Source organism: Taudactylus pleione, unplaced genomic scaffold (assembly GCF_031769625.1).
Source record: "Taudactylus pleione unplaced genomic scaffold, aTauple2 ptg000041l, whole genome shotgun sequence".
Taxonomy (NCBI): domain Eukaryota; kingdom Metazoa; phylum Chordata; class Amphibia; order Anura; family Myobatrachidae; genus Taudactylus; species Taudactylus pleione.
The window spans coordinates 71,879,871-71,896,561 of record NW_028284443.1 but is presented as its reverse complement, the minus strand read 5'-3'; the positions used below and the strand labels follow the sequence as shown (position 1 = coordinate 71,896,561).

Here is a 16,691-nt window from a genome sequence, read left to right as displayed (position 1 = left end):
AGCAGCTATTGAGCCCGTTTAAAAACACCAAATACTTTCAGCAAGCCAAATCGGGGAGTATCATAGGGAACCCCCATGTTAGAGCATCTTTTGAGGGGTGTCAGGATGATTTCCCCAAATCTGACATGATTTTCCGCTTGTTTCAGTTTCGCCGGGTCCCGTTTTCGCGTACTTTCAAATTGAATACCGGGATACGCGGGCACGTGTGCAATACTTTTCCGCCTGTAAAACAGGCGAAGTAGGCAGAAAGTCCGGGAGGCGAAAAAGTATTGCGGATGCGGATCAAATTGAATATGGCCCTTAGTCGCAATGTGTTGCGATTAGGATGCATGGCTAATTTTTAAATATTGTGTTACTCTTTATTAAAAACTAGCTGTTCTCTGCGGCTTCGCCCACGATGAAATCGCTTCTACCAACCATTTTTTTTAGTATTGAGGTGCTCTAGTTGTATTGCTTTGCACAGGGGCCTTGTCGCAGGAGTGGCTCATGTGACCAGCAGCACTATACAGACTGGTGGCAGCAGTACCTCCTCCCACCACTCACACCAGTGTCACTGTGCACAGACTGCTATGTAGCCTATCCTATACAAGTGAATTCAGGCCCAAAGCACCTCTCCCCCCATCCCTTACCGGACGCGTGCATGGTGCCACACCTATCTCTTGCATTGATGATGTCAATAAATTTTGTTTTTTGTTATAGCTCAACTTTAAGTTGATTGATTGAAATTAAACAAAGTGCAGGTTACTTCTAGGTCTTTCCTCTATAAAAGTTGCAGTTTTCATGAAAATCGGTTCAGTAGTTGTTCCACTAACTTGAAACAAACAGACACAACATTCTTATTGTATATAGATAACATCACTGATATAACTGATCTATTCTTTAATTTAAACTGGTCTTGCTAATGTAACAAGACCAGCATGTCCCAGCGGTGTTTCTTGCTGAGCATTCATCAATGACAATCCTGTTTTTTTTTATCACAGTGTATCTCACGATTTAAACTCACAGTGCTGTTTCTAGGTGCATAGTAAAGGCTTTGGAAATTATTATATTATTATAATTATTACTAATATTATTAATAATCTAATAAAAATGTTTATTTACATTTAAAAGTTATGCAACACACACACACACACACACGGGCGTAACTATGTATTTGAGGGCCCCATAGCAAATGTTTGTAAGAACCCCTATGTACCATGCAATGGAGATAAATGTATATAACACATGTAACTTTGACAAGGAAGATTGGCCCCCTCAGCTCTGGGCCCCATAGCAGCTACACCCCTTGCACCTATGGTAGTTACGCCTATGCTCACACACACATACTGTACATATTAACAAACTTTAAAAGAACATTGTTATCTAATCCACTATGAGCTAACATGTTCTGTTTCCTAGGCACTGAAAACTGCATGTTCCTATAATAGAGCTTTGGAGAGATATGCAGTCTCCTGATCGTTGACATTCTCAAAAGTGATATTTTTATTTAAAAACAAAATTGTTTGATAGACTTGATGTGACAATTCTCTAAATGACGGAACAGATTTTGTGAATTTACTAACACAATTTTTTGTCTTTGAAACTTGATTTGATTTAGGACAAATATTATTAACTAGTCAGCAGCTCGTCAAAATGAGCACTGAAAGGGGTCACTTTTCGGTCATTACTGCTCGGCAGGTTGGGGGGCTGCGAGTAGAAATGTCAGCATCGGCGGCTGTGTGCGCCCAAACGGAGCAACAATTGCCCCATAGCGGTGAGGAGCAGTGTTAGCATTTTATACATTATTATTTTCTTCCATATACATTAATAGGAAAATGTAACAACTGAACAGCATTAAACTATATGCCCACCCTCCCACAACTAGCAGAAATGTGGGTGCAGTTAAAGGGGATGGTACGGGATGCCGGCGCTCGGGATCCAGGTGGTCAATATCACGACGTCGGCATCCCGACAGGGTTAGGATACTGACACCTGTTGGTAGATATCCTAACCCTCCCCCTCTCCCTACCCTAAACCTCCCACCCCGATGCCTGAACCTACCCTCCCCCAGTGCCTAAACCTAACATCCCCCTCTCCGCACCCTAACCCTCCCCCTAGTGCTTAACCCTAACCCCTAACTCTCCCCCCAAACCCACTACATACCTTTGGGATGCCGGCAGTCAGGATGTCGGTGGTGGGATTCTTACAGGTGTCGGGATTCCGGCGCGGCCATCCCCTGCGCCAGAATACTAGACGTACCCCAGTTAAAGAGCTTCCCTCATTCCAGAATGCACCATATCTTCTCTCCATAGTAATACTTTCAAATAACTTTCAAACAACACAGAGAGGGTTTCTGATGCAGCATTGGGTAGTGTTGAGAGCTGCCAAATAACTGTAAACCCCCCCCCCTTTTTTTTTTCTAATTCATAATCAAAATGAGTTATGTTTTATTATACTGTTATTACCTGCTATCAACATTTAGCTACATATGTGATAAATAAACCATTACATAGTTTACCCCTAAAGGTTGGGTCAAAATGGACTTGGGCTAAATAGGCACCAGATTTACACTTTCTTGTTCCTTTTTAGCCCTATAGATTACACTAGAAGTCATTTACGAAAGGACTCCAGAAACCCAAGTACATGTGACAGTTGCATCTATTGTAGGTCATTATAAATAAAGTAATTACAATGTACCATACTGACACATGTAATAAACACAGTTACTATATGTCCCCACTGACGTGTTTAATTCAAGACTCCATGAGGCCTGACCAAGCAGTATTTCAGTAGTTGGTACAAGTGAGGGGCACTGTTCCTATTACACGCACTTCCAGCCAAATCTGCAAAATTAGGAGCAGATTTATTTTATGGGAAAGTTCTACATTTATTTAGTAATTTTCAGAAATGGTAAAAAATAATATATCAGCTGATTGTTATATAAACTTTTTAATCTGACAATGGACATAGACAGCAATGGTGTGGAAGGTGTAGTGCGTCCTTACTTCTTTCTATTACTATGTGTTTTCATATTTTTTAAATTGTAATAGGGATTAATTTAAAATTCACAGCACTTCACTCTGTAATACATAATACTGACAATCATGAATGTACATTATACAAAACACCATGGTTTTCATGTATTAAAAAAAAGAAAAGAAACAAAGCTCTAATTGAACAAGTTATTGATTTTTTTTTACATTACAAAAAAACTGGCAATAAACAGTGAAATGTAAGTTTAAAACATCCTTCTCATGGATTGGCAAGGCATTTATAACCTCAAAATGACAATATAACCCCAGGCATTCACAGCATTATGTATTTGCCTAATCGTGTTTGATGTTTTCAGAAAAAATAGCAATGATGTAAGGAAATTAGATCAAACAAAATAATTAAAATAAAAAACCCTATTGTTTCATACTTTGCCAATGTCCAACATTATATTTTGTTCTACTGCACCATCTTGTGGCAGAAATAGAATTTGCAGGTGCAAGCTTATAGCTAGCGTTTGGGCTGCAAAACTATCAACACAATTTGCAAGTGAACCCCAGTAAAGGACAGCAGCCTAGTCAGAGTTATTACATGCAGAGGTATTATGGTGTTATATGCCACCCTGAATGAATATAACATTAAAGTTGCTACTCTTTTCCCTTAGCTGAGCCCCAGGAAGTGCATGCTAAATCAGTCTGGTGCCCAAGTAAAATACAGCACCTACCCAAACATACTAAAGGACACTTTAAAAATCTTTGGTGCTTAGAAAGGTTTATGTCTTGGAACATTTTGTACAAAATTGTGAATGCTTCAATGTTTTTTTAATATATAATCTTTATGAGGCATTTTATAAGAAAATATTTTTTACCTACAGAAGTCCCAGCATGGCTTTTACTGTACATTTTCTCTATTGCAGCCTTATCTACATGCATCTATTGCTTTTACTAATAGTGTAGTAGACAGCATCTAAGCTGTATAAGGTTGCTGCGTAAATGCCTTTGTTTCTTGCTTCAGTGTAATTGGTCATGGCGATCACAGTGCTGCAGGGGAGAAAGTCTCCATACAGTACATGCAAGATGTTCTCATACATTGATTGCTTAGTGCTTGGTCTAGCACAGAGTTGATGCATCATATCTGTGTAAGTAGGGACCCGAGCAGCAGGCACTGTCTGTCAGGCAGGGGCCACACAATATCATTTTGCTTGTTTCTCCCTTTCTCTTGTGCGCAAAATGACAGGAGTACCTCCTGCCAAAATCTCTTTATCTGGGGCCATTGCCACACTCCATATTACTCACCCTAGGGCTCTGAAACATGGGCATACAAAGTGCCTGTGTGTTATTAGTGCAAATTGAAATCACACCTTGAAAATATGGGGTATGATGATGATTACATTATTTACGAAGTGGTGGCTGCTTTGTCGGCGGGTTTCATGTGCACATTTAAAGTGCCGCTCAGATGAAGTGTAAACCTAACCCCCCCTGTCCGCAGGCGAACCCCCCCCCCACCCAGTGGCTTAGAGGTATTCTTACCTGCTATGCCAGCGTTCGGGATGCCGGTAGTCGGTATTCAGGCGTCGAGATCTCAAACCTTGTCGGGACTCCAACACTGGTCTTCCGGCGGAATTTCGACGGCCTGCATCCCAAACGGCTGCATATTGAATACATCCCGTGTTTACACTTAATGTGAGTACAGCTTTAAATTTTCACCTGAAACCCACCGTGGCTATCCCAAATAGAAGTGCGCTACAAATATAAAAAGCAGATTATCCATCATTAAATTCCATTTAAAAACAAAACTATATTCCATTTCATGAGTACAACAATAAAAACAGTAAAATAAAATGTAGAAAGAAAAGTGTATGAATGAAAAGTTTCTAAAATAAAAATATTGAGTGTAACTATTGTGCATTGTCTTTTTATTTATTTGTCAAATATATATTAGATCATTAAATCATTGTTTTCTACTTATACAGCCTAAAAGAATGTGGATGGGGTTCACCTGTCCAAATGTGGGCGCATTCCAAATGCGAATACATTGCTAACAGACTGCAAACTTACATCCTAATGCATATACGTAGCACCACCCTACTCTTTCCGTGCACGAGAGGAACCATGATCATTAGTATAGGCACTCACTCCTACCCCATGCTGGGTGAAAGACATCCATCGGAAATAGGGATCCCCATGATACGCCCATGAGACTGTTATTTTTCGTGCATTCACCCAGTTGACACTAAGAAACGCCCAGTTCCTGGATGGAGAGAAACGGCCGAGATGTGTCCGACTCAGGGTGGTCCAGAGACACACAAAAGGTGCACATGGTTGTAGTTATGAGTTACTCATCCCTGGAGTTGGTAAAGTACTGGTCATCCTCCTGCACTATCATTGTGTCCCTTGGGTTTCCCACGGGTATTCTGGTTTTCTACTACATTACAAACCCATAATTGTAGTAAAATTGGCTTCTTATGAAAAAAAAAAATAATTGTGGTGTATGTGTATAGTTGGTAGTGGCTCAGGGACTGATGTGAATAATTGATGATCAAAATAATCTCTGTAAAGTGATGCAGAATATGTACTGAAGGTGCTTGTAGCGGATAACACGTTATACTACCAGTATCAACAACAAACATGCAACATGGCAAGGAATGGTCAGGTATAAACTAAAGTTAGGGCAAGTGGCTAACAGAGTGGTGAGATCACAAGCTAAGGTTGAGGCCGGCAGAAGACAAGGATATCTGGCAACAGTACTGGCCACAGACAGGGAAAGCCGCTAACTGGAAGAAGTCACGTGATCAAAGAAAATAGAGTAACAAACAAGAGTTCAGATAATATCACAGCACAAACGGCAGGCAAGCTAATGCTATTACAGGCATCTAATATATACTACTGGTAGCCTTATAAACCCACTGGTAATCAAATCCAATAGGTCAATCAGTCCAGCTCTCACAGCGATGAGAGTAATGCCTAACACCTGAGCATCAATTATAGTCAAAGGAATGTCCAGGTAGCCATAAGGACAGTCTACTCAGCCTGAGATGCAGTGACACACCTCAGTCTGCCACTGTTCCTTTCACAGACTCTGGGCCTGATTCTGCAAGGATCGCAATTGCAAAGCTGCACGCAGCTGCGGTGACCCATGGGGTCCCGCAGCCGGTCGCCACAGTTTAGAGGAAGAGGCCAGGAAATCTCCGTCAGCCGACGGAGATCCTGACTTCTTCCCTCTCCCGCAACGGCAGCGACACACCTCCGTTTCGGGAAACGGAGGGCATTGCCACCCCCTCCCCGTCCACAAATGGCAGCAGACTGTCAATCATTGCCAGTCTGCGAGCGAGTTAGCAGGACCCATTCTGCACACTGCTGAGTCAGGTCCTCTCTGTTTCTACTCCTGAGAAAATGTTACTTGTTTTCTGTTGGTTTGGCAAAATGCAAAGTTCCCCAATGTGTTTAATGATGCCGGATGGGAGTTGTTTGGGGTTGACGAATACTCTCTTACCTTGAACCTCTAATTATCATATGATTGATAAATTCAAAGCAGGAAGTTATTGATAACCAGAGTGATAGTGTGAAAAGCCCATTAGAGCAGGAGATCCTCCGAATGTAATTTTATTATACTGGTTATTTTGTACCTAGAAATGTTCTTTCAAATATAAATTGCAACTGGCTGGTGCAAAAGGCATCCTATTGAAAGCATAGGCTAATACACTGTTGATGTGAAATCAGAGGACATGTAAAAATCAGTCAAAAGAGGCTCTGGGCTACTTGCTACGAAGAGTGCCAAATGTGCAATTTCAATATGAAATATCTTTTTTAAATTGGGATACAATACATTCACTCAGCTTGTCCACCCAGGGAAGTTTGCACCCCTGCAGTCAATGCTATCTTGTCACAGAATCCATTTACTTCACTCTATTACAGGGGGCAGAACAGCAAAAGCAGGTGCACTACATCCCAGATCTCAGTTGTGCTATGATCCTGCAATTGTTGTGGTTCGTAAATAATCTTTTAGTAGTTTCATAAATATTATACATCAGCTAGAAGTACAGTAACAGCAATATCAGTCTAATTTCTAGAGACAGTACCTGTATGAGTTCTTCTATGTGCCTTCAAATGAGAACTTTTTGTATAGACCTTGTTACATCCCTCAAAATCACACCGGTGTATCCTCCTTCTCCTAGAGTCTGGAGATTCTGACCTCTGCTGGCGTCTTGTGCTTTCAATACTGAACGGTGAGACTGAGCTGTAACAGAATGAAGACACTAATTTCATATACAGAAATCCATAAAACAAAATGTATATACTTAACCACACAGGTAACATTATATACTGTAGGTACATAAATCTTCTGTCATGCTGGTAATAATATCACTTTCCACTACCTGAGATCTTCCTGCAATAGGGACTGCTCAATTCCAAATATAATGTCACTCAAATGTGTATGAGGTTTTGTATAAGCTCTTTAAATACAAAACTGATTAGAGACTTTCATGTCTATATACTAATGCAAAGATTGAGAATACCCGTTTCCATTCCTTATCAGGATGTTTCCTGGAAGGCTGATGACCTCATGGGGCCGACAGTCTCTGTTATTTAACTTTTTGTCAGAAATTTTAAAAATGATTAATCTATTTGTCATTCAGGGGAGGAGCGTGGGTGCTTCTCAGTGCAGATTTCCTGACAGTGGTCCCGGTATTAGTGACCTTCCCAGGGAGGGGCCGGCCTCCTTATTACAGGTCCTGCACAGATCAGCACTGGGCTGATCAATTTCCCCTCTCTCCTGGGTCAGCGCACTGGTGAGGACTCTGACCTCTTTCATACTGATATAAAATAAATACGTTTTATATGCACAATACTTTCCTGCAAAGAATGCAGGTACAAAGAATAGTGGCTTTCATATGGTTAGTCATTATCACCTCCAGACAACACAACAGCATGCTTTATGGCTGCCTCTGCAGTGCCATTGCTGTCCCTGCTTATTGACAAACACACCAGTGTTTAGTTTACATCTTGTGGTGTTCCCTTATCCGTATGCTTGGTATGTTAGTAGTCATCATCCCCAGAGGGCACTTACACATGATACAAAATATATGCCTGGAAACAGACATACTTATGATTATGACCAATTTGCTTAGCCCACATATGCATCAATATTTGTACCTTGTCTATGTGAGAACACACTGTTACAGCCAGGGACGGACTGGGGCTTTAAATCAGTCCAGGCGTTCCCCTCTGTGCCCTCACTTTAGAAAGGGGCATGGCCTCACCTGACTGGCATGGCCTCATCTCATGGGGGCGTGCTGCGAGTCACGAAAACCTGGTCTTACGGCACACCCCCATCTCGCATTATCCCGACCGCGCAGAGCACCGGGAGGTAGAGCATACTTGCCTACCCTCCCAATTTGGTCGGGAGCCTCCTGAAAATCGGGTGCCGCTCCCGACCTCCCGGGAAGGCAGACAATCCTCCCGGCTGCCGCCCACCCCTCCTAACCCCCCCGCAATAACCCCTGCTACCCCCGCAGCGGAGGGGGGCAGTGACGCAATTTGCGTCATTTTGGCCCCTCCCCCTGCTTCACAATGCCTATTTTATCGGCATTGTGTAGCGGGGGGCGGGGCCAAACTGATGCATTCACGTGACCCCGCCCCCACCACGCCCACACGTGATGTCACCCGCCCGTCAACTCCCCCTTGTCCCGGCCATGCCCCCACCCCCATCCTCCCGATCTGGCTGCTCCCTCCTGGAAGGAGCAGCCAGAAAGTCGGAAGGTATGAGGTAGAGCTGCACGGCAAGACTTTCAGACCGGTCCGGCCCATCAAGCCATTGGCCCTTCTGGCATTTGCCAGACGGGCCAGTCTGGCCATGGTTACAGCGCAGTTGCGTCTCTTCATAAATAGGAAGAGGCAACTGAAATGCGTTTGACTTGGCACTGCCTCTAAGTTCCTGAGAGTGTGAAAATACACAATGAGAAACGATGCACAATACAAACCACATACAGGTGTACATTCAACTCTGCATCAGGCCCACAGTATTTATACATATAAACTATACTAAGTGTACATTACTTTCCAGCTTCTTTAAAGATATACAGGGTGTCCCTAAAGTCTGGACACATAGGAAATCTCATTAACTGTATTGTTTTTACCAACACACATTAAATATGGCTTTTGTCGAAAGAAGAAAGAATTGAAGTGGTACTTCTCAGTGGACATGAAGGATGGTCATATCTAAAGATAACAGATGAGTTTAATGCACGTCATTTAATTTTTTTAAAATATGCTTTTTTGCCTATGTATCCAGACTTTAGGGATACCTTGTAGTTATCAAAATTATACGAACTGTCAAGAGGGTATGCAGTCGGGAAGCCGGCGGACGTAATCCTGAGGGTTAAATGACAGGCATCTAAATCTGTAATTTTACAGACGCCGGGAGACCGGCGCCCGGCATACCGATCGAAGTGATGCCGGGCGCGGAGCGCAGACAGCCGCGGGGGGGGAGGGTTAGGTTTAGGGCACCCGGGGGGGACTTAGGGTTAGGCACCCCACCGGGAGGTTAGGGTTAGGCTAGAGGGAGGAAGGGTTATGGTTAGGCACTTAGATGTGGGATTAGGGTTAGGCACTGGGGTGAAGGTGAGGGTTAGGCGCCCTAAAGGAGGGTTAGGGGGTTAGAAATAGGTTAGTGAATACTTCCCTTGGACGATCGGGATTTACCATCTTAAGAAATCACTTCTAGCCAAGAAACGCGCCAGTGAATATTATTGGTTCAAGTATGCTCCAACCTCAAAACTCGCTATATATGCAGCTATTTAAATTGGTTTTGGTCCAGAGCTGTACAGCACATTTATTCAGCCTTTTGTGGAATTTGTTTGGAGCCTTGTTATTCTTCCAGCATACAGCAAGATTGGTTGAGCCCTTAAAAACACAGATCAGCTAACACAAGTGACCCGAATATCAGATGTATCACTTCCATTGTGGTTAACACAATACTGATATTCAAGGTTTGTCTGTTGATTTTCAGATTCATTCATTTATAAACATTATAGACTCCGGACCAGTCACTACTATACCAACTCTATGTGAGTCCAAATCAATTTGTCTAATTGCCCGTTAAACATTATTGCTGCTATACGTATGAAGACTTCTTTTTTTTTTTTTGCCGATGCTGGCACCCCACCGGGTCTCGTCGTTAAGTAGGTCGGTACACACTAGATATCGTCTAGTGTGTACCGGCCTTTAGAGCCTGTACTCTTAAACATTATGTTTAATATTGTCAACATACGCATATGTGATTTGTGAATAAAACCTTGTATAGTACAGGGGTAGGCAATGTGAGGCACTCCAGCTACTGTGGAACTACACATCCCAGCATGCCCTTCCACAGTTCTTCTGTTAGGAATGCTAAAAATATGGTAGAGAATGCTAATCATAGGCAATCGCGCAGGGAGGGAATGGGGGGGTCCGTTTGCCCCTGCTGATATGCGTAGTTTTCTCCAGCAGCTCAAGTGCCGGATGTTGTTTACCCCTGGTATAGTACATACCATGGTTTATTAAATGGTGACAAATGGTGACTGTTATGTATGACAATGGGTGACTGCCGTGTGTGTGACAATAGGTGACTGCTGTGTTATGACAATGGGTTACTCTGTGTGAATGTGACAATAAGTGACTGCCGTGTGTATGATAATGCTTGACTTTTGTGTGTGACAATGGGTGACTGCTGTGTGTGACAATTGGTTATTGCGGTTTGTGATAATGGGTGACTGCTGTGCATGTGGCAATGGGTGACTACTGTGTGTGTGTGAGACAATGTATAACTGCTGTAAGTGGTGACTGCAATGTGTGTAAGACAATGGGTGACTGCTAGAGATGTGACCTCATACATATAGCCTGATAGCCTCAATATGCCACACTGCGCGAGAAGACTGGCACAAGTGATCCACCAGGTCCCATGCAACTCTGCTAGCGCTGGGCGTCTTTTTTGCCGAAAATGGATCTTAGTCGCAATGCGATGGGATGTTTTCCACGACTGCAGCAATGATGATGAGGACACATCTGCATGTGTGTAGGAAGTAACATTATGTACAGACAGGGTATAATTGGAGGAGATCACTGAGGGGAGATGACTGACAGGAGGGTGTTATTCAGTGTACGACTGCTGTCACCCACAACTAATTGTACCATGGAGGACTGGCAACATGTGGCGTGGTCTCATGAGTCACGGTTCCCGGTGTTTCGGGCTGCTGGAAGGGTTCGGGTGTGGCGAAGACCGCATGAGGCCATGGATCCCAGTTGTCAACAAGTCACCAGTCTGCTGGTGGTTCCATAATGGTGTGGGTGTATTCATGTGGCATGGGTTAAGTCCGTCTGAACATGCCATTAACCAGTAGCTGCTACTGTACATTGCATTGCTTGATGACCATTTGCAGCCCTTCATGGACTTCATGTACCCCACAACAATGGAATATTCCAGCAGGATAATACACCATGTCATCAGTCCCAAGTTGTCCAGAATTGGTTTGAGGAGCATTCTGGAGAGTTCCAATGCATTCGCACCCAAGATCCTCCACCTACAAATATTAGGGAGCTGTGGGAAGCTATCCAGACACCATGGGTCAATATCTCTCCAGAGGTCTTCCATCCACTTGTGGAATCAATGCCATGTCGAGTTGCTGCACTTCAGCGGGCTAGAGGGTGGCCAACACGATTCTAGGCATCTATCCCATGACTTTTGGTGCATCAGTGTAAAAAAGGGGGAGTTACAGATCTGTCCTTATACATCTTTGCTGTAGTTGAGCTAAAAAGCCCTTCTTGGCACGCCTGGTCCTGTGAGACTCTGCTAGCATTGGACGTCTTTTTTGCATATTTTTTTTCTAAAAATGCATCTAATGGTGCATACACACGATCAGATTTGTCAGACTTGTCAGATTTGTCAGATGAACGATTGAATGATTAAACGATTTGAACGATTTGAACGATTTTACCAAAGTTTTGAACGATTTGAACGATTGAACGATTTTTGACTGCATTAAAATAAATGGAATCGTCCAAGTCTGACTGCAAACACATCAGATGTCAGAAATCGTTATCTGACCATCGGGAACGCGCATCGTTGATCGTCCATCGTTCAGGTATGTCAGATATGTCAGATTTTCCTTCAGATATGAACGACTGAACGATTTTTAAATCGTTATCGTTTATATCTGAAGGAAAAATCTGACCGTGTGTATGCACCATAAGTCACAATATGATACGACCAGAGAGCACTAGCAGACTGCTGATTCATTTGTTATGTAACACTATGTCCCAGAATCTGTATACCAAGTGCTACAATGTAACAGCCTCAGCTTTTTTCATTCCAAGTTCTGTCGAGGTTCATGTACAGACTCAGGTGTACACAGGTATACAAGTATCACATATCAAATTAATCAGCCCAGTGTGCTGGTGCGTCAAAGTCACATCACATTGCAACTTAGACACATTTTCGTCAGAAAAAGATGCCTGTCTCTAGCAGAGTAACTCGGGACCTGGCGGCTCACTCACACCAGGAAAGTCGCACTGCGTAGCGTATTAAGGCTAGATGTATGAGGACACATCTGTACCTTTTTTACATACTTACAGTAAATAAATATTAATTAAAAATACAATTCCACTGTAAAATAAAATCTGTATTTAACAGTGAAACTTTGTTTTAAATTCTATTCACGTAAATCTACTGTATTTTTGTTCACTGTAAACATACAATATGTTTCTTGTTTATGTAAATTATAAATGCTATCCGTTCAGTCTCATGTTAATTCAATACAAACTGCAATTAATTTGTCTTTGATATGATAGTGTTATTTTAAAAAATATTCAGCAATCATTACTTAACCGAATATTGAATTACAGAGGAATGAAATATGATTAGAACGTGAAAGTCCTGTTGAATTCTGACACATTGTAACATGAGTACGCTGCAAAAAGAGACTGCAAATAATGTAATGAAGAGCAAATTAAAGCTAGGATTGCAAAGTAAATACTATGGGCTACTGCACCAAATATATACACTGATTTAAAATTTTCAAATGTACAGATGTGTCCTGCTACATCTTTGCTCCATACGCCATGTAGCGTGCCGTGCTAATTGCTCCCCCTGCAATGCCACTGCCTGGCGTTCTAAGTCACATCATGCTGCAGTAAGTCGTAACGTAACGTACTGAGGCACTGGAAAAACCTGAGAGTGTAATACAACTTTCTATCCACCAGATGTCGCTTTTCCTAAACTGCACTGCGTCAAATAGCCAACGAAGCTTCTGTAGTGCCGTCTGCTGATTAGTCGTTAGACTATACAGTAGTACTGAACTGTGGGCCTGATTCAGAGCCAGACGCTCTTTGAGAGCGCTCGCTCTGAATCAGGGCGACCCTGTTTTTTTTTAAAGACGGCCTCCTGGCCGTTCGCTAAACTGTGGGTGACCACCCACAGCTTTAGCGAGCGGCCAGGTGATGGTCGCGATGGTCACGACCATCGCGACCATCGGGGCTTGCGACAAGACCCTTGTGGTAAGGTCTCGTTCCCGCAAGCCCCAGTGAGCTTCCTGGTCTAATAGAGCCGGAAGCTCACCACTGACATCACTCGTGATGTCAGTGGGGCCACCCCCAAACGGCAGGCGTTCCTTCGGGAAAGCCTCCATTTGGCCACCCACCCTGCCCGCCTCCAAAACGGGGCAAGCTGTCAATCACAATCGATAGCTGCCCCGCTTTGGTGCAAGACCTGTAGCGACGGAGCGCCAGTCACTGGCCGGGTCTCGCACAACCGCACTCCAGAGCCGGCTCCGGCGTGTGCATGCGCAGTGGGGGACCATCAACCCGCTTGCGAGCACTGTGCGCACGCGAGCGGGTCTGAATCAGGCCCTGTGTTTTGTTATGAATCCAGAGTTGCAGTTGACTGTGTAATAAAGGATTTAATTATTTGGTGCGTGAGTCCTGTGATTTAGAAGAAAACATATCTGTGTTGGTGTGAAGACGCACGCGCAGCATTTCATAAAGACAGATCAATTCAAGTTCAATATTCTTACTCTACCATACTTAGTAAATTGCTCCGAACTTGGCACCAACTTTCATTTCTGTGTCATGCCACCCAGCTGCACTTTACTCTAGATTGCTATAGACATTGTATCGTACTCATTACAGGCAATCCGTACTGTATACTGTCGGTACATGGTACAAAGAAGCCTAGACTACAGAAGCACGGGCAGTTTTTCATAAAGACAGATCATTCAGGTTCAATACTCTTAAAGTACTCTGCTTAACTTTATGTATTGCTCCACACTTTCCTCATCCCTTCATCTCCATGTTATGGCACCAAGCTGCATTAGACAATGTATTGCTCGTTGGTTCCCTTCCCGCCAGCATGAGTCATTCATAACAAATCTCACAGGGGAATGGGGACGGGAAGGCTGCCTACAGTATGAAAGTGTGACACACTGCGATTTGTGCCATGCTTATGGTCCTTGTAATTTTGGTGGCCTCCAGGGGCGCTGCTTGAAATGATCACTATGTGTCAAGACTAAACCACTATAAACATCATATTGTGTCCGTTTAGGGAGCAAATTTTGTAATCAATATTATTGTACCTTCAAAGCTTTCAATCACAGCATATCAAATTATGGTCCTGATTCAGAGCCGCTCGCAAAAAGCGAGTGCTCGCTCTGAATCAGAGCGGCCGATTTTTATTAAAAAAACCGCCCTCCTGGACGCCCACTAAGCTGTGGGTGACCACCCACAGCTTTTGCGAGTGGCCAGGTGATGGTTGCGACCATTGCGACCATCGGGCTTGCGACGAGACCCTTGTGGTAGGGTCTCGTTCCCGCAAGCCCCAGTGAGCTTCCTGCTCTAATAGAGTGATGTCAGTAGGGCCGCCCTCAAATGGCAGGCGTTCCTTTGGGAACGCCTCCGTTTAGCCAGCCACCCCCCTCCCTGCCTACAAAACGGGGCGAGCTGTCGATCAACATCGACAGCCGCCCCTTTGTAGCGAGCCCCGGAGCGAGTGAATTTCTCACTCGCTCCAGGGCTTGCACATGCCACGCGTGCGCAGTGCCCCACCATTGACCCGCTTGCGAGCGGGTCTGAATGAGGCCCTATGTTCACTATTGTTCGTGTACTGTGTGGAACTCATTGCCCACTTCACCCCCCCAACCCAACCCAACCATCACTCATTTCTATTCAATCTCACTGAGCTCACTGACCCAGTGGACAGCATCAATGATTAGTGTGTGTGTGAGTCCCAGGTGGAACTATAAGTCTCAGCATGAAAAGCACATGACTTAGGGTAACACTGATTGGTGCGACATTAGACTAGCGGTACAATATGTAGTCAATGATCAGTATCTTAAATGTGCGACACGTAGTACACCAGATGGAATGCGTCAATGATCTGTGTGTGTGTGGCTTGCTAATGTGTATATGGTGCATATGGGTGCAAAGAGGGATGTAGCCTGGAAGCCGACGGTCTAAATGACGACTGCCGGCTTCCAGACTCTCTAATCCTGGCTTGGTACTAATGACAGGCGTCGAAAACTTGACACCTGTCATTAACCATACGCAGGAAGACTGAGGTCCGGCATACCGAACGAAGGTTAGCCAGGCGCCGACAGTCGTGAGGGGAGAGGGTTAGGTTTGGCTACTTACCTTAGGGACGATCGGGATCTTCACCCTTGCCAGGCTGCCATGCGGCCGGCGGTAATACCTACTACACCCGTGCAAGGAGACACTTACTGTGATTGAGCTTTTATATTTTTATTTTGTTCCTAAATTGAGACCCAGGTGGAACTATAAATCTCAGCATGAAAAGCACATGACTTGAGGCAACACTGATGGTGCATATTCTTCTTTATTATATTATACTATTCTTTATACAGTAGATGTATTGTGGTGGTGGTTGAGGGGCCGGTTACTGTATGAACTCACTGTACTGGGCTACATGGTCAAATTACAAACATTGGTGTGCCCTCTATTGCCCTTCCCCAAAGCAAGCATGAGCCTTTCATTAACAGAATAAAGGACATGTTTTGTTAGTCATTTTTAAGCAGTACCTGTACATCAGTCTATGCAATCACCAGTGAGCTAAATTACAAGTCTCCCAGAGGAGTGAATTACAAGTCTCCCAGAAGAGTGGGTGTGGTGTGTGGGATGATGGTGGGGGTGGAAGGTGCCTATGAAATAAACCAAGCAGCAGTCAGCTCAAGGTCTCATCACAGTAGGGCACTGCTGCTGAACTCACTGGATACAGTATAGTGGCTCCACACCTCCCCCCACCCTTGGAAAGCACTGACCTCACCCTCTCGCACACACAAGCCAGCCATAGCAGCTGTTTTTTCCTTTATTGTGTATGTCATCTTAAGCGTGCGTCATTACACCAAGTAATGTGTAATTCCCCGATAGGCACCACTGATTTCAGAACACGCCCATTTTCATGGAGGGGCAGGGCTTAGCTGGCAGCAATGGGGGGGGGGGCTGCTGTCCAGCCTGTGAAATAGGGATAGCCATCGGTATGGTTAATGAGTAATGAGTACTATACAATGTCTATAGCAGTTTAGAGTAAAATGCAGCTGGGTGGCATAACATAGAAATTAAAGGCGGTGGCAAGTTCGGAGCAATGTATTAAGTTCGGCAGAGTACCTTAAGAAATATTGAACTTGAATTGATCTGGCTGAAAATGCATCTAATTTGCAATGCGATGTGACTAGGAGACTG

The 16,691-nt window shown here is 43.9% G+C and overlaps 1 protein-coding gene across 1 annotated transcript in view; it reads right to left on the bottom strand.

Annotated features, from left to right (window-relative positions):
* KLF12 (KLF transcription factor 12) overlaps positions 1 to 16,691 on the bottom strand; it is a 271,098-nt gene that overhangs the window by 11,217 nt on the left and 243,190 nt on the right. The window contains exon 5 of the mRNA XM_088457310.1: positions 7,049 to 7,206. Coding sequence (XP_088313436.1) covers positions 7,049 to 7,206 — 158 coding nt within the window. The remainder of the gene's footprint in view (positions 1 to 7,048; positions 7,207 to 16,691) is intronic.